General features: G+C 45.4%; 1 protein-coding gene across 3 annotated transcripts in view; it reads right to left on the bottom strand.

Moving 5' to 3' along the window:
• The window catches only part of mtor (mechanistic target of rapamycin kinase), a 73,887-nt gene that overhangs the window by 48,045 nt on the left and 4,586 nt on the right, over positions 1-21,256 (bottom strand). For all 3 annotated transcript variants that reach the window (XM_034536616.1, XM_034536617.1, XM_034536615.1), the window contains 20 exons: positions 20,842-21,025; positions 20,499-20,627; positions 20,035-20,279; positions 19,133-19,342; positions 18,785-18,990; positions 18,160-18,282; positions 17,827-17,910; positions 16,911-17,003; positions 16,205-16,339; positions 14,878-15,007; positions 9,993-10,243; positions 9,795-9,881; positions 8,141-8,308; positions 5,534-5,646; positions 5,071-5,233; positions 4,484-4,576; positions 4,087-4,233; positions 3,426-3,568; positions 3,033-3,195; positions 1,567-1,712 (listed from right to left, as the gene is read on the bottom strand). In XM_034536616.1, coding sequence (XP_034392507.1) covers positions 1,567-1,712; positions 3,033-3,195; positions 3,426-3,568; positions 4,087-4,233; positions 4,484-4,576; positions 5,071-5,233; positions 5,534-5,646; positions 8,141-8,308; positions 9,795-9,881; positions 9,993-10,243; positions 14,878-15,007; positions 16,205-16,339; positions 16,911-17,003; positions 17,827-17,910; positions 18,160-18,282; positions 18,785-18,990; positions 19,133-19,342; positions 20,035-20,279; positions 20,499-20,627; positions 20,842-21,025 — 3,013 coding nt within the window. The remainder of the gene's footprint in view (positions 1-1,566; positions 1,713-3,032; positions 3,196-3,425; positions 3,569-4,086; positions 4,234-4,483; positions 4,577-5,070; positions 5,234-5,533; positions 5,647-8,140; positions 8,309-9,794; positions 9,882-9,992; positions 10,244-14,877; positions 15,008-16,204; positions 16,340-16,910; positions 17,004-17,826; positions 17,911-18,159; positions 18,283-18,784; positions 18,991-19,132; positions 19,343-20,034; positions 20,280-20,498; positions 20,628-20,841; positions 21,026-21,256) is intronic.

Below are 21,256 nucleotides of genomic sequence, written 5' to 3'. Positions count from 1 at the left end.
TCCCCTTAGAAGCAAATGACCACAGTGGAATGAAGGACACAAAGGGGAGGGGGAGGGGACCTTCCAAAAGCAGACCTTGAACAGTGGCCGATGGCGTGAGGGAGCAACGCACCACACGATACAATTTGGACACCAAGCGGCTGCAAATGGGATTCGTGGGGGGTGAAGAGAGAGGGAGGGGGGGGGGGGGGGGATCTGCGTCAGCTAAGGTGAATGTGACTTGACCTCTGGGCAGAAGCTATCGCGTGGAAATGAATTGTACCATCTAAAACGTTATCCAAATATCAGGGGCTGAGTTAAGCCTGAGGAAACACATGGAATTTATTCTGTGCGCATTTAAAAAGTGGGTCATGCGATTACAGTACGTTACGCTCACCTCATTTTCTCTAGGAACTTAGATTATATAAAACGAGAAAAAAATTACCAAATGACTTATTTAAGTCAATTTAAAGACCCTGCATGATGTACAATAACACCATCGGCCAAATGCTCAATTAACAATGTTCCTCTGTTGCTGGGATAAATGGGGAAAATGTGACTGCTTTCCTGGCTCCGTCCACAGCTATGGGGCCTGCAAATTTAGTTAGACCACAAGCTAATTATGTGGATTTTCTTAAAAAATCCTTCACACATTATTCATAACAGTTACAACTCGTAAAAATGTGCTCTATTATGAGTGAGTTACCTACTCAGATTGAATTCCCTGAATATTAACTGAAGGTCTATTTGTGAATATATGGAAGAAAAAAATAAATAAACTGAAATGACTCAAATCAGTGACGATGCCTCCCCGTCATCAAAAAGTGTGCATTAGTTCTAGTTTTTCTTTAAATCAGGCGGCGACTCAGTAGAGCCAGCTTTACATCATGCGTTTTGCACACCAGCCTCTGGATCGTTTTTTATGGGAAATCCTGGAGAGGTGAGAACCAGATGGGGATATTGAAAAGACCAGAGTGCCGGCTCCCATCATTCATCATCATCAAGGCTCCTGAGAAATTGAAAACAGGCCCCCTGAGAAACACAAGTCCAGACACTCGTAGATGAAAAGGAGGCAAGCGTCCAATTAGATGACTGGAAAACAGATTTCTCCACGCCGCGCCAAAGAAAAAAAGAAGGATGAGAAAAGGGGATGGAAAAGATGACAGAAGATATCAAAGGCTTATGGGAAGATATGTGCAATATAATTTTCTTGACGCGATAACTTCTAATGCAGTGACTGTTTATCACAGAGGCACCTGTCAAATTAAGGTTTTGTGACTTCTACACCCGAGGGAAGAGAACTCCCACAGACACTGGATTATGTTATGATCTCAGAGTTACCGAGAAATTAAGACCTACATTCGAAGAAGCTACATATTCCTTTGACTCTACTATAACTCAAATTAAAAGAAACCTGACCAAGGCAGAACATTCACTTGTTTCTTTTTTGCCCTTTGTCATGTGAAGAACAAACGTGTGCTTGCTGCTGTCAGTCAAATACTGTGATGACGCCTGAGCTCAACGTCTCACAGTTTATAAAAATAACTAAAATAAATACACAGTACAACGGTTTCTCAGACCACCTACCTGATAAGAGCCTCCAGGATGAGGGGAGAAGGCCCCTTCTGAAATTCCAGCTCTTTGTAGTGCAGAGCCTTGGCGTAGGCGCGACACTTGGCGGCTCTCTCGCCGAGCAGCACGATGCCGTTATCGTCTCTGAGGGGCAGAGGGCCCTGGAAAAGGAAACAAATTGCATGAAATGACATTAAACTCGAAATGAACCCCGCTGTGCTCCATCTGCATGTCGTTTGTGGCAATCGACAGAACCTATTATTTGACCAGACACTTTATTTCAACGCCATAACGCAATTACTGCAAAATAAGGTAGCAACATGTCGCAAGTGAGTGAACGTGCAAAAGGTCGTCTGGTAACCGAGAGAAAACAGATCATGCCCTTCTTTCCAGCGGCCTGGAACCAGACACTTTATGTCTGTTTCTACTGCAGCCTCACAGCAGGGGGTAACCCTGCTAAAATAATATATCATGACTCGGCCGTGGCGGTCTCTGCCCTCATCCCAACAGCTCCGTCACTAATTAGCTCAACATGTGCGGTCAAACAGAGGCCACTCGTGTTAACGCTTTTTCTTGTTTGTGGTTTTAAAGTGTTATCTGCTCCCGTTTAAATTGTTATCACAATGACAGCAGCCGGAATGGTTTCCGCTCAGCTCTCCTCTTGCGACTTCTGAATAATTGTCGAGGAGGATAATGGGGTGTAGTTTTTGGGCCAGCTTCAAACCTGCAACACACAATCCGTTTAAACAACACCTGGCACTGAAAACCACAGTTTGCACAGTGACGCTGGTTTTCCCCGACCTGCTGGATTGTAGCAATGGTGTCTGCACAAAATGAGAAGGCAAAGGAGGAGACTTGGTTTCCTCTTGTTTATTTTGCATTGGTACATTTCCGGAGCGCCTCTGTACAGGTTCTGTTATTCAAACACTCTGTTTCGCATCAGACGTTCCCAATTTTCCGGCATATGCGTCAACTCGCAACACAAAGTGCTTTCACGCACAACTTAGTGTGAGGACACATTGATGACAGAGAAAAACCGTGAAGACATCAGAGCCAAGTGAACCATCATCGTTGTTGTTTCCACGAAGACGTTAAAGCAGATGCAGTTTTAATTTCTGCCGCATTGATCAGCGGGAGAGTACAGAGAAGTACACCGAATTTAAAATGGTATTTTAACGTCAAACAGCGCGCGTAATGCCACACACATCCACTTGGCACGCGTGTTTCGTTCCACAAAAAGGGCCGTTTGTATATAGAAGCTTGAAAATGGACAATTCGAGTCATGGGTAGTAATAAATAACATCTTACCCATGTAGGTTTATGGTGGCTGGTTTGAGATAAAACTCAATGAGACTTTAAAATGGACTACGGAATATCAAAACTTGAATTTAGACAATTCAGACCTGCAAGCAGTCTCATAAAACCAGACGATATCACAGTGATTCTTTGGTGTGAAGTAGCTGCTGCGAATCAGTGCTGACCTTGTCACTGTGCTCCATGAACTCTGCCAGGTTGAGCAGAGTCTGGGTGACCTCAGCGATGTCCTGGGAGGTGAGGGCCAACTCGATGCTGCGGATGAGCTCGTCCTGCTGGTCCTCACTCAGCTCGGACCAACAAGACAGGAAGGCGGCATTGAACAGGTCTCTGTGGATCACAGAAACAGCAAACGCATGGTCAAAATAGGAAAACAGGCCTTAAATGAATATGGGGGAACAGCAAATCAATCCAGTAGCGAGATTAGCTTGCATTAGCATTAGCATGACGATTACGTGATGGTTTCTGCTGTGGATGTGGAATGTAAAAAGGACTGAGACAAGCAAAAATTCAAGGTGAAATACAGAAGGGAGGAAGCGAGCTAGAGAGGTAGACCCGACCTGGCGAGAGGGATGTAGGTTTGGGCAAGAGACCAGCATGATCGCAGGGCTGGAGAAGACGACTCCTTGAGCAGGACCACACTCAAGCGTCTCAGCCACTCAAGCCAATCATCTTTGGACACCTTCCTGGCCGCACCCCAAGCCTGTGGAAAGACAGACATCTTCCATTTCAGCATTCACTGGGAACTACGTGGGAGCAGCACAGTTTCCCCAGACCCAAGTGTCACAGGTAACGTTTGCGTGTCTGTGTGTGTGTGTGTGTGTGTGTGTGTGTGTGTGTGTGTGTGTGTGTGTGTATATCTCTCTCTCTCATCTGGCTGAGATGGACACATAAATCATTTTTTTTACTACGTGTGGTAAGACGTTCCAAAGAATGAAAACGACTGTGAAGGCCACAGCATATGATTCACATCACTTTCATATTCATTGAAGCATTCGGAGACCCCATGTGACCTGACTGGGAGCACCTGAGTTCATTGTGCTTCTCCGCTCATTTGGGCAGGTGTTTCCCTTTAATTCATCACTGCTCTGTTGGTACCATGTCATCACTACGGGTAAACAGTCGGCTGTTTCCTGTACACAACCACTGAAATCAACACCGGACCTGCATGTGTTACCCTTCACTATGAAAGCACAAATTGTCAATTATCCCCCTTCTGACCTTCTGGAGTGCAGTGGTGCTAACGTGAAGCTTCTTCATAGGCCCCGCCTCCACCGGCCCGCTGACCAGAGCATCGCCTTGGTTACCACGAAGCTGGCGATGTTGGAAGATTAGAGGGTCCTCTTCCTCCTCAGCCAGAGTGTAGCCCTATAATGTAGAGACACACACACACACACAGCCAAACACACACACACACACACACAGCCCACCCACAGACAAACTTGTTGAGTGAGGCCTCAAAACATGTCTTATGAATGTAGAAGTGCATTTCCTTGAACTGTTGATAAACAAAGCACGGTGATGATTTTGTAATTTATTGCTTCACCATGTGCAGTTACTCGGTGAGGGTTCTAATGTTTTTTGAGAAAACAACCCGGATATATTGGGGGAGACTCACCTTAACGATGCGACATATGAGGATGTCATAGCGCTGGTGGTTGATCCTGTGCTTCAGCATCACTTTGTTCACCATGGGTATGAAGATCTGGTACTGAGAACGGAGAGGATAAAGAAGGAGACTAAATAAAAGGGTGTACATATGATTATGTGGTTTGATCTGGCTAGCTTGTCCCCTCCCTGACACCAGAAGCCAAATAACTGAAAATCTTGCACTTGTCTCGAGTCTCAGATCAAAAGCGTCCCCTGCACGTTTTGGCTGCCAGACGAGGCAGCACGTGGGCTGGTGCTTCGGAGGTTAGGCCCGAAAACCATAGGAGGGTAGAGGGATAAGGGAGGGGATGGCTCGGGGGGAGAGGTAAACATGACCTCACCCAGCCTCATAAACACCAACCCCCCCTGCCGCCAAATGGTCAATGACATCAGCAGTCTGCCAGGAAGTACCGGTAATTAAGACTGGTGCGATGGTGGAGGGTTTACCGAAGCACCGTTCATGTGAAGCACAGCAGCGGGGAGGCTGGAAATAGTCTTTTGAAGAACAGTCTAATTGATCTCAATGGGAGCCCCCCTGGGGACAACTGCAGCTACCTTCTTCCCCAACTGGAACACGAGCGAGGACAGGGTGTCCATGGAGGTGGCGCGCAGCTCGGGCGTGCTGTCAAGTGTCCGAACAATCGGGTGGATGATGCGTGAGGCGTAGTCGGTGAAGTCCAGGGACTCAGTCAGCCGGTCCAGTGTCTCCAAGGCAACCCTGGGCCGCACAGAGGGGAAAAACAGATAAAACACACACAAATAAACGCTCAGCTTCACTCTCCCAGTAGCAGCGACAGAGAGACCAGAGACACACAAGTGCAAATAGAAATGTGACGCTGTAAAAAAAAAAAAAGGTAAACGGGAAACCCTGTTCTTCTTTCTTTACCCCCCCCCACCCCCCACACACATTTCTTTGGCGCGAGTTTGTAGACACGTTCAAAATCAGATTAATTTTGAACATCTCACTCAATTGAAAACAGACGACATTGACGCAGGGACGGCCATGTGGCGTACTGACTTGCGGGCCTGCAGGGTCACGTCGGAGGCATCAAACAGCTTGACGATGGGAGGCAGCAGCAAGTGCAGGTAGTCGTCCAGGTTGGCACCAAACAGCTGGATGGCGTTGAGCATCTGCGTAAAAAGAGAGCACACACTGAAACTGAAGCGTTATGCATAACAGAATCTGCAGATTTATAAATGTTTTTTTAGACACACCATTGCACCATGTTGGACACACTCAGACGGCATCAAAGCATAAGACGTCAATTTCACGAATACCATTTTGTTTTTTTGTTTTTTTTAACTCCTCTCAAACTGTTAGAATATAATATAGTTTTTTGTTCCTCATATGTCAAAGTATTCACAAAGAGGCTCTGATCACATCCGCGTTACAGTCCCATGTGTATCTAAAAAAGTTGGAATGAAAAGCTTTTCCTTCCAATTTCTTCTTTTTTTTTTCTTGCCAATGTTTTCACTGTTCTTCTATTAGATAGATTAGTTGATTGCATCCAGTTAGTTATTTGTGGATTCTTTTGTTATGTGTTCATATCGCATGATTTTCAAACCAGATTTTGTGAGACCCAACTTGCACAGGGCAGCCTGCAATAAGCAATATGAATTCATAGATGAATATTAAGTTATGAATTTATGAAGGGGGATCACTAAGGTAGCAGTGCTCGGTTGCGGAAGAATTATTAGAATAATTAACACCGACTGCGATTATTTTCTTTGCTTTTCTTTCTAGAAAAGGCTCCTGTAGTTTCATCCGATGGTTACATCATGTTATGTGGAGCATGTGTGTGAGGAGTGTGTGCGGTTAGATGGTCTTTGAAGGGTGACGTATGTTGAAGCAAACCCAGCCCCCACCGCCCACCATGACCACTTCTGCTCTGTCCCCCGAGTGACGCACGGCGAGACAGCAGGAAGCCGAGGTGTGGAGGTGTGCGTGTTAGGGGGTTCGGGGTAGCCAGGCCCCCTTGAAATGATGGAGGTATGTTTTTCTTTTCTTCTCCTTTGGACTCGAGGGTAACCCGATTCTCGCATCCACATTTTGTGAACCCCCATCCTGTGCTTAAGATTGAGGTCCAGGACCCAGGCCTGAGTTATAGACTATCCAGACCGTGGGCTGCTGGGTTACACTGCAGACTCTGGAGACAAAACAGCAGCAGAGCGCGCTCGGTGGCCGCGCTTCTTGTGGTTCTACCTTTGTGGGCTGTGCCCAGACCATGATTTAGGGGTTCCGAGAGAACCCAGACAAATGATGTCAGCAGCCGCTGAAACAGGAGTGTGTAAGCTACAGGTCTATGCCGTCTTTGACCTGCTGTGTTGCAAGTGAACGGCTTGAGGCCTGAATGGTTTTGATGGATATTGAATGAAGCCGCAGAACAAAAAAACAGCACCCCAATAAGTCAACTGTGGGCTGAGCTCCTGTGCCTTCTGAGAGCGTGGAGTGATGGAAGCACTTTAAACACACACACACACACACACACACTTACGTTATCTACTCAAACGACAACTCAAATATGACATGTGGGCTTTCCAATATCATTAGTGCACTTTCTCTACTTTTATGATTTATGACACACGTTCTTCATCTATCAGTCCAGCCATCAAAAAAGAAAAAAAGTTTAAAAATAACATAACGCAGTGATGCATATTATTGTTTCACTGGCATGATCAATTATGGCCATTAAAGCTGAACTTTTTAACTTTCTGTTACAGCTACCTTTTAATTTCTATATCTAAATGAATCAGTGATTCCTTTCCTCTTGCTTACACACAGGGTTTGTTCTGCTGGGAGGATTCGACGGACCGAAATCCGCCCGTGTTGTGGCTAAAAGCATGGGGGAGGGGAGGGGGGAATGGTGTGGTTCGTGTTGTAAAAACACACCGCTGGATCTAGCATACCAACAGCAGCGGCCCTCATATTTGTCAAGTTGTATTTTAGCAAAGGGCATGTCATGGTGTAAATCTGAATGGGACAGCACTTTGCTGCAATATATCACGTTACCATGACAACGCAAAAAAGATAATCGTGTACAATTTTATACTTTTTACTTCCCGATTTGGACATCTCCCTGGCTCTTTCCTCACGAGATGAGGTCATTTAAAAATAATCCATTTACTTGTTTTTGATTTCATGTATTTTGTGTAAATGTAATATGCCCGGCTGAACGCCCATGTTCCACCATCTTTGTTTACCTTTTTTTTTTCCACGTCTGCGTGTTTAAAGTCACAATGCTATGAATTGTGGGTAATTTATTTACGTTTTTAGTATTTAATCCAAAGATGGAAGTTGGTTGTCTCTACTTTCCTGTAACTTCTACAATATCAATATTTATTTCTGTTCAAGATCACGGGAAGAACATGAAAGAAAACATGTGTGTATCTTTCGGGACCTTTGGCTCACTCAGAGGTCGTCCGTTTAAAAGAAAGAGCAACATTTAGAATTTATCTGATAGAACAAAGTAGAACGTACAACAGGTCAAAATAGAACGTATAGGTCAAACTTGACAATAAAGTACGGTGCATACCAATGTCATCAATGTTTCATAAAATAACAGAAAGAAAATGAAAGAAAGGCTCAGAGGCCACCTTTACTCTAAGAACCCCGCATGGCACTGACCTTGATGGTAACACTGCGCCCGGTGCTGTTGTCGTGCATGAAGACACGCAACATGTGGGGGATGAGCTGAGGCAGGTAGAGCTTGAACTCTCCACCCAGTGCCACCACAATCTGCTCGATCAGAAGGATGATGGTGTTCTGCATGGGGTTGTTTGGAGTCCAGTACTCCTACAGGACAGAACAGAAGGTGTTGGCATGAATTAGAACAACATGATATGAAATACTTCTTCAAAAACAACGCTAAACTAAGGAATACTGTCTTTGCTTTGTATCGCACACAAGCAAAAAGGCATTCTGCGACTATACAGCTCCAACAGGAATACTATCAATACTATCAGGCAAATGTCCAATAAAGAAATTAAATATATACAAGTAAATACTATTAGGTTAGTTAGGCTGTCGAGAATCCTGGAATCAGAATTCTCCACAAATGTACAGTGTGATCTAAAAAAAAAAAAAAATACAAAACTAATACTATCTGAGCTAATAGACAGATGGGGCTGTAGTGAGTTATATGTCGAAATAAGAGTGACCTCAATTCATGCGAGTTCTGAATATACATTTTTAATATTCGGAGAGTACATCCAAAGCACTTAGTACAAAGCACTACCTCATCCACCTTGCTCTCGCGTGGTGTTTGTGTGGTGCTGAAGAATTGGGTCAAAATGTGATTTTCCATCAATGATCTGAGTGTGACAGAGACGTTTTTGGACAGACTTCCTTCCCCCTGGACGGTCGACGCGTTCGCGCGCCAGAGGCAGAGCGGGAGTGTCACGATACTTCGATGCCGAGGAACCGAGACGGTTTCCCGTCACCTGGGACTGACATCAAGTCTGTGTTGGGGGGGGGAATCTCGGCACGGCACACTGTGTCCATTCGAGATAATCGCGATTGGAGTAAAGGTGGCGGACTCGAAGTCACGCAATGCGTCAATCAGTCAACGGGCTTCAGCTGTGAGATCTGGCGGAGGTGTTTCGGCAGCGGCCAGAGGTCTCGAGCAGCCCCCAACTTCCTGCTTTCCCTGCCTGTGGCAGCTGACTCGGGAGCGAGTGAGTGTACATCCTGAATGGCTATTCCAGCCTCCTCATCTGGATGCGTGAGCAAAAAATGAATAGATTCTTTGTTTCACTCGCCGTTTATTAACTCAGAGGGACTTGAGGCGCAGCGGTCCAGTTCTCTCAATTACTTTTTCTGCAGGAGGAGTTACCGCCATTGCAAGAGAAATGTGCTGGTAACAGTGTTACCAAGATTCCGGGACAAAGCCAGTCAGTCATATGATATTTTTGTGCCTTGCTATATGATTATGTGATTGACAAGTGTGTTTGTGCAAGTGCGGGGGCTATGGCTTCAGCGGTGGTTCCAGCTCGTGGGATAACGGGTGAATGTCAAGAATGTCTGATCTGCTGTTATTCTAAACAATGAGCCTCTTTAATCTTGTTGATTGGTGCCACTCCACACACGACGTGGACTGCCGTGGGACGCGGGGCTAGACTTCATCTCGGGGGCCTGAACACGTCGCTCCCGATGAGGCTGGCGGAGAGCATTACTGAGTGCAATTAAGAGTTTGCAGCTGTTTGCCTGCCTCACAGGAAAACACGGGGCGGCTCTGATCAGTTGAGGGGCTCCGGGGGCTCCGGTTGACACAGTTACTCACTCTGATGAGGGTGAAGATGTCGTCCATGTACGGGCGGATGTGGACCTTCACAAAGCACACCACCATTCCCATCTGCTGGAAGAGGAACTGGAGAGCAAAAAGGGCACATAAGAGGAAGGGGGGGGGGGGGGAGAGTAAGGGACTCGCTCATGATGAGAACCAGAGGTAAACAGACGACCAGAAAGCCTCCTCTCCTACCTCTCGGATGCTGGCGTCGCAGACCCGGATCACATTGAGGAAAGTGGGCATGACCTGCGGCAGAAACTGGACACACTTGAGGCCCAGAGACTTGAAGATGAAGGTGACGGCCTGGACCACCATGGTGTGGTGGTTGGAGAGTGAAGGGTCCCTCAGGATGCGCATCAGAGTGACGATTGCCACGGCCGGGTAAAACTCGTCCAAGGGCAGGTTGCCCATGTTCACCAGCATCTCACTGGTGCTGTAGTCCGCTGTAAGGAGGAGCACAGGGCGAGATTTGCACAATGAAACAAAAGTCGTAGCTATGTTGTTGTTTTTTTCTTTCTTCTGGAATAACTAAAACCGTGAATAAAACATTGTCCGCCAACTGAAACAAGTAGCACGTATTATGAAATTGACATCATTTGAAATCATGGCACTTCCTGGTCCTAACCGGACAAAGAAATATCTTGTCCATCCACAGCGTATCCCAGCATGCACTGGACGAGGGGCAGGAGCTGCGTCCCAATTCTTTAAGGACGTTTGTTCCGAAGGTTTTGCTCCAAATACAGCGGAGAATGGCCGCTTCTTTAGCTCAACTTTTAATACGGACACACCTGACGTGACCTTTGATGCCACCTGCATCGCGCTCTGCTCAGATGTATTTACAGATGCATCCGTGTGGTCCTTGTAAATGGGACAAAGTCACAAACAACCAAGTGTTCCTACTTTGTCAATCACCTGAGGAGGCGTTCTGGCTGCAATATAAGTCCAAGTGCTCCTTCGTCTCATTTGCCCACAATGCTCTCCAACCTTCCTGGATGAGGCGCCAGTGCTCAACACGAGCCACAGCGTTATCCAAAAGTGATACGGTTACAGATCTCAATCAAATCAATCAACTGGTGCCTGGATTAGAGAACATAAATAATAATATGCGTTATAGATGAAATACCTGCATTAAGTCTTTCACGATATAAAACACCAGTTTTCCTGCTTTTTGTTAGATTACAAAATCCTTGAACAAACTTTGAAAACCATAACAACTTTAACGTAGCCCTGTATTAAAATAAATAGTGGTTTGCATTTCGGTGGTGGGGGGAAAAACTTTAACTCAATATGTGAAGCCGTGGTGTCAGTCAGAAGGTAAAACAACACTTCCAGCTCAATTCTTCAGAAGAAAAAAGCTACTTCTAGACTAAACTACTTCTAGATTTTTTCCACAATCACGAGTACTTGAGCTCATGAGTTATTAGCTTATGAGTATGAATCTAACTCCAACTATAACTTCATCCCACCCAACCCTTGTGACTATGTAGGACAGAAGGCGATGGCGTTATGAGACTATTAGTCAGGCAATAACTCTCCAGTGTGCAAGAGTATTTCAACGGTGATTTATGGCATAACAATCGTCCCGCCCCTCTCACCCCCACACCATCCAAATCAACACCTCCTCCTTCACTCTAAATACAGCTGACAGTACTTCTGGCGCTGGCTGTGAAGTAAGACAACAATAATCGGCTGACGGTAGAAGAGAGTTCTGATGTTGTTGAATAGGATGTTGTCTTTTTATTTTGGTCTTTTTTTCTGCCAACATAAACTTTGTGTCGTTTCACACGGTTATACGTTTCGGGACAAATGTAATTACACTGAGAACAGGATAAGCGTGCACATTACAAAGAAAGGTAAAGAAAAACTCATGCTGCTCCGTGCAGCATGAAATTAACGTTAATCGCAGGGCGAAGGCCGAGTTCAGGTTAGCATTGCGTGGAGAAAATGAAGCCCCATTCGCTACCGCTACTGCACTTCAGTGCAAGCTCACATTCCTGATTCCGGAGTCGTGCGTCTGCTCGCCTTGCAATCGTCAAAGCAGAAGATAAGATGACAGGAAACGCAACCATTCTGTTCGATTGCATTTTTAAAAAGGTCTCCGCCCGGTGCGTCTCTTTCAAACCGTGCCATTTGGTCTGAACACCCAGTAATTCTCACTTTGAGGGTATTTGTGTGATTGCTGCCATGTGTGATAAGCCACTTCAGAATCACCTTTAAGTACAGGAGAATCAGAAAAAAGAAAAAAGGAGCCACATGGTTTTTCAGCAGTCGTGCCCAAAATTAGAGAGCACGGTTTTATGCATTTCTTAAAAGAAACCAAGCAACAGCGGTGGTCTATTTAACATTTATAATGCATATTCCATTCTGAAACTCACTAGGTTTATTAATGGCTTCTTTTTTTTTTTGTGACAGGCAATGCAAATGGGGTCAGTCTGACCATTTATCTATGCAGAGCTATTAGGTTTTAGGAGGCATCTGAGAATACAGATCTCTGGTATTTAGCGTTTCACCGTCTGCAGGAGTACAGTTTCAGCTGCTCCAGTTGTCCCCCTGAAGACTCGACCGTAGACAAAACAGATTGGCACAGGGCTCCCAGGCTAAAGAGGGTATGTGCTGGATCTTTTATTATTCCGGCCTTCACCAAGTCCAGAATAATGGCGTTGATAGATGGCAACACATGTGCATCTTTACAGCCCACAAACAGGCAGCAGCTCAGCAGTAATTCAGGTTTCAGCGGGGGGGGGGGGGAAAGGAAAAAGAACTGAACAGTTTCCTAGCCATAATAACAGATGTAAATACAGCAAATTGTTAAGAGGGCATACGCACCATTTCATCAAGTTTTATCACCCTGGCCTCGCCGGTGACCTCCCACGTAACGAAAAGCATGCTGATAAGTATCACTGGAGCTCCAGACAACCACCCTGACAACTCCGCCCACATACACAGCCTCCGCTTCCAGTCACCGGCCATTTTCAGACAAACTGGAAAAACTATTACTATATTGTCCAAGATCCCATTCTGAGACACAGACGAGTGGAGAGCCCTGAAATGACCATTTGTGTCCATAGTCATTGTTGTAATTTTTTTAAAGAGGATAACGGCCTTTAAGTTGCGGCAGTACCTTTCAAATTGGGTCAACATTCATAATAATAAGACTAAAAAAGACTAAAATCACAAGTGTGTTATATTATTTATTTCATATGGCGGAAAGCCAAAGAACGACGCAGCCCATTGGGCTCCCGGCAGAAGGCTGTTACCGCTTCTGAGAAATACAATACGGATACAGAGCCGGCTGCGTCGGCTTAGCAGAAAAGGGTTTGACTGCAGAGTATAAAAATAGACGATCTTCCACCTATCCATGGGTCCAATGGCGAGCCTGCTAGCGCTTCCCTTGACCCCGCCTCCCAGCCTTCAGTCGACTCTTGTGCGCGGGCTCATTCGCATGAAAAGAGGAAGCAAAATAACTCTCGGTTCGGATGATAGTTCATTTTACAACTTTTAGGATTTTATAGATTTTGAATAAAAGCTCAAAGTTGATTCATCTCAACAACATTTTTTTTTAAATGATCCTCTGAATTATAGACGTCTCCTTCCTAATGTAAGAAAGTATTATTTGGGCCCCAATGGCATCACGTGACGGAGCCAGAAATTATCATTCCACCGTTGGCCCACTGTGTAAAATTTGCTTTTCGCTTGAGTATCCATTCTCACACGTATAAAAAGTGATGTATATCATTAACTCTATTAAACGGATGCAAAAGTGGGTCACAAAAGTCCCAATCCAGTTGTCGCGGTTACGTCTCCCTCTAAACTGGCACGACCAACTCAACTGGAGGTTTTGGTTGGACGTCGATCAGAAGCCAGAAATCGGATCCTGAAGAGCGAGGAGGATCCAACAAATCTCAAAAAGCCAAAGCTGCTGTTGACTTTTCAAATGCAGGTGCGAGACCTCTAAAAAAAAAAAAAAAAGAAAGAAATAGTGTTTTGTCTTCGAGTGTGTCGACATATCACGTCTCTGTCCTCTATATCTAGCAGCGGATGATCATGCGTGTTTTTAGTCAGACGTTGGTTTTGTGAGTCAGATTCAGCAATTCAAGTAATTGAGGGTGAAATCAGATCCTATCCGAAATCATATTCAGACCAAAGAATAATTGCAACGGTGTGTTCTTTCTGCTGCACGGACTTGTTGCTAACGAGAGGGAGAATCTGTGTGCATTCAACTTGTATTCAAGGTCCCACCCGTCCTGCACAAATGGTCCCACAATTTAATATTGTTCAATTGAGTGAAGCATAAAACATCTCGTATCACTATGACCAGCTGCTTTACCAAAAGGTGTAATCCTGGACCCTGTTTCCTTTTCAGCGGTTTAAATCCCTAAATTGTTCATGAATATGACAAAAAGAAATTTGGGACAAATCGGAAATACATGCACGAGAACCGTTAATTTATGACAAATGCAAAATGCCGTGTTTTACGTCCCCGATGGCTTTTCAAAAATGACATTTACATGCATCTTCCAAAATGCTAACTGCCTGACCTTTAAAACCGGAGCCGTTTGCTCCAATAAGTCACCTGACTAAGCCTCACTTGTCTCTAAGAAGTGTTTTAAGCCGCCTGCTGCCAGATGGTTGGACCTGATTTATATTTATGTAGAGATGCTTTATGTACATTATGTTTCCAAACACATCGGACCACCTCGACGGGTGGCTCTAGAGAGGTTGGGAGATGAAAGGGTGTCAGAAGGGTATGCAGTAAATCCTTCATGTCTTAGAGGAAACATCACTCCTATTCAAAAATACTAAAACACAGGAACTGCAGTATAATGGCTATAAAATGTGAACCAAAAAGCTCTACCCTGCAGACTGAAAAAAGAAAATCAGCACAAATTCCATGACGATCTATACACGAAGCCTTTAGAATACGATCCATCAGGCTCACACAGATGTGATTAAAACAACAACACCAACGTCCCCGATGGATGGACCCGCACAGTGGGATTATGAAAAGGGTTCCTGTTGATTTAGAGGTTTTTCCAGCTGTTGCAGAAATGATTTGTGATTAGTTATTGTGGCCTACCTGAGTCCTGACTGGACTTGGACTCAGAGAGACTGACGGCGGAGGCGTCTCGGGACTGGTCGATCATGCCGATGTTCACCTTGTGCTTGTAGGGGTCCAGAGCTCCGAGGAGACCCAGTACACGGATAGCCTGTTGGGACACAGCACAGTTAGCAAGCGCCCACTGAACGGTGTTACCTCTCCACTGGAACACAAGTCGAACAGCAGAGAAAAGCCTCAACAAGGCGATCAAAGTCATGACCCTAAATAAATCTTTAAAAAACTGGTTCTTGCTATTGGGGTTATAAAAATGTAATTAACGGTGCAGTTGGATTGCTGCTAGACCACCCACCAGTTTATCAACCGATGTGAAAATGTTGTTTTTGAAAGGCTAAACGCCAACGAATATGGATTGAAGCAGAATATTTAGTTCGGAAGAAAAAAAGAAAAAAAGCAACAAAAAAGTATCTTTTTCCAAAACATTTTTACTTTTAGACTTTACAACGCTCCGCGGTTATTGGAAATGTGTGGATCACACAATTTGGAAACTATTGTGTGCGCAGGAATCAAATACTATAAATAGTATAACACTATTAATATTGGTGTATACATGGGTTCATAGGGAATGAATAGACATGCAAAAACAAAAAGATCTGTGCAGCTCTGAGTCCCCGCTGGAATCGGTAGTTTGTGCTGTGAATCCAAACTGAACACAGCTTCTCGCTGCTTTCCCAGCAGGAAGCAGAGACTTTTTTTATTTTGTTGGCGCTACAAGCTGAATGTACGATACTTAAAAAAAGGCAGACTTTCAGTGGGACTGTTCCTTTAATAAAACACGACAACATGCAAAAGTAAGACAAGTGCTTGCGGTTAAAGTGTTGTCGTTTGTTCCGATGCTGTGGCACAGAGTACATGCAGTCAACCTCGACCAGCAACTACAATTGGATAATGAGCCCAACTGGATTTCAGATGTGTGCGATTATGGATCCAGGGGTGAAAAATGCTAGAGCCAATGTCCACATGCGACACACACACACACACACATCGACAATGCACTCCCTGAGACGCACAAGATGTAATAGACAAGGGAAGAAACTTTGGCAATTGTCACTTAAATCACAACTCAAGTTCCATACAAACTATGGAACATGTGCATAGCCTCATAGTGTCTGCATACACGTGATTATAATTGACCAGTCAGGTCAATACAGCTAAACAGACCTGTGTTTGTTCAGTAGAAGTGGACAGGTAGGGTTTCTGGCCTCGTGGTGACTCACTGAACGACATTGTTGGGTTCACATTGCTACCGAGGCAACTGTGGGGGAAAATGGGACAAGAAGTGGCATACCTCTCTCCTGATGCCCTGGTTTTGTTCCGTCTTGAGGAAGTTGAGCAGCACATCTAGAAGGGAGGGGTACTTGCGGTAGGGCTCAACCACATAACCTGTACTAGCCACCTGCTGGCCCAGTGTCCACAGCGCCACCTGGTGGAAAGCACAAAAAAGGATCGTGTTTGGGATGCACTCGTCTTTGCATTGTTACTACTTAACAAACACTGCAACGGTTACTTTATCTTGATTTTCATGTTTTCTTGCTGTACACTTTATTCCATTTCCACAGGTGTAAAATAAATTGACAGCCATCAGTCCTGCAATTCCAGCTGCTTTCAGTCCCTGATTGGTGTCATGGTTACTACTTGTTAATTAATCCTCTCTGTGTGAGCTCCTGGCACACAATCCTTTTCAAACAGGAAATACCTGCCGCACAATGCTTTCAAAATGCTTTTCTTGAGCGTCTTAAAATGTTTCCAGAAATTACATTACATGTCATTTAGCTGACGCTTTTATCCAAAGCGACTTAGAGTAATGAACCTACAGAAATGACATCCTACTTTGTAAACTGAAGTAGACGTGAATTTACTGTCCCCAAGAAATACATATTTTTCAGAACTTAGGAGATGTGCTGCGGAAAAATCTGAAAACAGGCACCCCGAAGCCCCCTAAATAAATAAGTGATTAGAACCAGATGAAGCAGCCACACATCTTCTTGGCGTACCTGTCGTTTGGCCAGTGAGGAGGAGTCCTGCAGCATGTCCATGATGATTGGGAAAAGCTCGTCCATCCACTTCCTCATCTCCAGGCCACTCACCTGACAGGGTCGGCACAGGTGAAGTGATCACAACCACACTTCCTAATTGTATGACACTAAGATCTTCCTAAAATCTAAAAAGGGATGGAATCATTATTTTTATATTTTTTTGACAATAAAATAACATTGGATGAACAGTTTCAATCTGAATATATCAAACTATAGTCCTTATGTGTAGAATTATGAGCATTGGTTTGAATATTCTGATGCGTTTGTCTGTATGTTGCTTTGAAATAAACTTACTCTAATTTGGGTCAGATTCAATAGGGTAGAGGGAAGTGTTTCGCTGCAACATTTACTCGCCTCTGACATTACCACGACGCGTTACCAAAAATCAAACAGTTTCAAATTCTACACATAGTGGCTGAAAGCAAAAGCATTTAATGGCTGTCGTCTGTATTCCCTACATTTTCTCGTGTCTCCCTGTGCTGGTTCCTGAGCTGCCGGGCTTCTGTCTCAACCATGAGCTCTTGGTCTACCTGAGAATCTCCTGCACTCTGTCTGAACTGCAGAGTCTGTCTGCCTTTAATTGTGCTTTCCTGACTCCTCTGTGGGGACCATCGAATCACCTGGACGGGGGTGGAGTAATGCACAGATCCATGGGCGGAGACCTACTCTGAACTTTCCACCTCAGAAAAGGACAAGCTCAGAAATGCTCGCATTAAAACTCTGTCAGTGAGCGATTATGTGCACAAATGAAGAAGAAAAAATATTCCACTCCAGATTTACTGGGTTTCAATCTGCAGCAGCTGGAGAATTAATATGATACGCAGGCTAATCGTGTCCTCTTACAGCTTCAAGGAATTGAAGCACCGGGCCTTACCTGAGCCAACTCTCCGATGGTCGCGAGGACACTAATGACCACTCCAGGGTTGGGGTCTGTGTCTTTCAGCTTGAGGATGAGAGCCTGCAAACGGAAAAGGCAACGTGGTCACTTAACCCAGCGATCCCCATCATTTAAAAAATCCTCAAAGAGCTTCAGAAAATGAAATTATAAGAGTCCTCCACAAACTTTGGATCGCACCCCTGTAACATTGTATTTTAATTTTATATTTCACACATTCTTCTTTCTCGTCAAAACCTGGCACCTACAGTACCCACAATGCAACTCTCAACAAACGTTTAGGTGTGAATTCTGTGAAACCAGTGGAAGTACCTTGAGGATGGGCTCCATATACGGCCGTATGAGGCGCGGGGCGTTGGAGACCAGATGACCAAGCATACGGGCGCTCTGCTCTTTGTTCCTGCCGACGCCACTGTGCTCCAACTCCGTTAGGATCTGCAGCAGAGAGCGATAAGTGTGGAGGAATACGTCCTCAAAGGTTCATGCATGGTGTACATAATGGTGTCTTTAAAAAAAAAAAAAAGAAACCTTCACTAGGTTAGAGGAATACTATGGATGCTTAAACTGTGCACAATAGCAGGGCCTTTGCTGCCATCTAAAGGTGTCCAATTGAAATGACATACAAGTGATATTTTCAAGCAGAACATATATGTACAGATATGTGCATGATGATTAAAAAGTTTTTAGAATTCATATAATTTCTCACATGTCTGGGACAGAATAGTTTTCATGATTTCAAGCACACACCAAAAAAACTTAAAATGTGATTAATAACCTCTGTGGAAATTGAATGAGTTTAATAAAATGATAAAACTTTGACTTCACAGGCCCGTCTGTAACCCCGACATGATGTTCACAGATGAAAACGTGTCCCTTGTGCTACAGCTGTTAAAGCATCTGGCCACTCCATGTGTGCCAGCTGTTGAGCCTCTCCTACCTGGATGAGCATCTTGCGGAGGAAGGGCATGACAAAGGCAGGGTTCATACTGCTGAGGCGTCCGATTGTGCAGATGGCCAGCTCTCTGATCTCGAACACCTCGTCGTTTAGTGCCACAAACAGCGCCTGCAAGTTCTCCGCCTGGGCAAGGTGAGCGTCGAAACGCTCATCGAGCGATGCCAGCACACAGTATCGGATGTCTGGGTCTGCGGGGGGGAACGGGGACAAGAAAAAGTGTCATCACTCTTAACCTCAAATGCAACATTTCCTATAGTCAAATGCCGATTCTTGCATAACTGAGTTCAACGAATCCACATCCTCCCCCTGTTGTGTTCTTTCATGTGTTACCTGGGTCGGTGATGCCAACAACTAACAGCTTGCTGAGAACATCCGCGACAACCTGCACAGCGGTCTGGCTGACAACATGGCCGCTGATCATGTGGATGGAGGGGGTGAGCAGGCGCGAGCAGGTCCGAGCTGCCTCCATCCGGATTTCCTTGTGTTCACTGTTCAGGAAGTGATCGGCACAGTGGCGCACAAACTGGGTGAGGGAGTGTCCTGGAGAGAGAACCGTTAGGAGTCACAACGATCCCTGAAACGGGAGGTTTGGCATTACAACTCCCTTCTGGTCAGCTGTAGTTTAGGACAAGTCCAGGGAGAAATGCAGGTGATCATAAAACATGAATGCAGCGCAACGCAAGTCCGGCTGTCCAGTTGTGCAGGGCGACCACCACGGCTTACTGTTTCAGCTAAAAGGCAAAGCCACCACGGGGATGACAACACAAGACTGAGAAGTAATTGTTTTACCCTGGGCTGCTGTATGATCCTGTGGTATGCAGCCTCAAAACTCCATGGGCCCAGAACACAGCTGGGCGTACCATTCAACACAACCACTCCAGCCATGACTGAGGTTCACTTAATCATTTCTTACTGACTATGTGCTCCCCCCCCCCCACACCTGATGGTTTATGCCTCCAAACTTTTTTGTTTCCAACTCCACTGAGAGGAACCGAGGAATCATTTCCATCTGTTATTTCTCCTCATGCTTTATGGGTTTTTTTAAGGGCTGTGATGCCCATATTTTAAAATCATGATTTTTTTTTTCTTACTATTGACAAAGATCACTGGAGTTTGGTGTGTTGGGGGTCTGGACATGTTCTTTCAATCTGTGGATTTCCCTTCCCTGCGTTTCTTAAGAAACAAGCATAAAACCAACGAAAGGATAGTCCTGCTCATGCAAAGGTTCTTACCTTCAAACTCAAAGCTGCCCAGTGTACGCAGGGCAAGTGTGATGCTGCCTACGTCGCTGGCCTCGGGGATGTTTGTGAGGCTTGGCGAGGCCAGCTGGTGAGCCAGGCCTTTGGGCATGCCGGGGTGACGCAGAGGCTTGTGCATCAACACCAGGGAGAGCATCTTCAGCAGGCCGTCCTGGATGTCCTTCTTCAGCTGGGGGATCTGACGGCTCAGGTCGTACAGCACCGCCGTCAGCGCCGGACTAGACGACCGGGACAAACAAAAACCCAATATCATCAAAGCTGTCATCTGAAGACGAGGACAAGGAAGTGTGTTGTGGTTGTGTTTGTCAACACGTGGAACTGTGGACACAACTGAACAAGTCATACGAGACAAAGTTTGGATTTAAACCCAGTCACTTGGAGGAACAGTCGTCGTGAGTTCCATCATCCAGCATAGTGGTGAGGCCAATCTGTCCTACCTGAGGCCCACAGCCAGCATAGGCTCCAGCAGCTCCTTGATGTCGGGTTGGATGCTGGGACCCATGGCTCTGGAAAGCATGCTGATGCAGGTGAACACTGTGGCGTCCACCTGCATGGTCTTCTGCCTCCTGCACACAAGGAGAAAAACACGAGCTCATAGCAAGTCTCCCAAAACTATTTTAAAGCAGGTCTACCGCGGAGGACGGCAATAACCATTAAAGAACAACTGAATAAAACATGACAAATCAAACAGATCAATATCTCAATATGAAGCAATATAATGTACAGTATGCAGAGAATACAAGCTGCCAGAGCCATCGTGTCCTGTATTAAATTACTGACTTGTGGGCAAAATCCTTCGGCGGCAGGGCGGCCTTGATGATCTCAAGGATCTTCGTGAGGTACTGCTGGATTTCTACCCTGACTGCCACTACCAGCAGTCCGAGAGCCTGGAAAGCTGCTGTCCTCTCCTTCTCCTTCTTCAGACAGGCCAGCAGGTAGCCCATGGTGTCCGACAGGTACTGGTCTGCACAGAGGATGGGAGAACCGCGGCGCAAATAGTTAAAAACACCGATATGTCTGGGCTGCAACAAATGCATCACCTGACTGGGAGTGTGGGGAGTAGGCAGTTTATCACAGCAGAGCTGGTTAACATTAGGTCCGAGGAGCCAACGAGGTATCGGTTACGATCAGGGCGACTATGGGTCAGTGGTTAGCATGCCCGTCTTTCATTCAAGGGGTTGGCAGTTCAATCCCC

This window comes from Cyclopterus lumpus, chromosome 7 (genome assembly GCF_009769545.1).
Source record: "Cyclopterus lumpus isolate fCycLum1 chromosome 7, fCycLum1.pri, whole genome shotgun sequence".
Classification (NCBI taxonomy): Eukaryota; Metazoa; Chordata; class Actinopteri; order Perciformes; family Cyclopteridae; genus Cyclopterus; species Cyclopterus lumpus.
The sequence above is the reverse complement of the archived record's forward strand: the minus strand, read 5'-3'. Positions and strand labels throughout refer to the sequence as shown.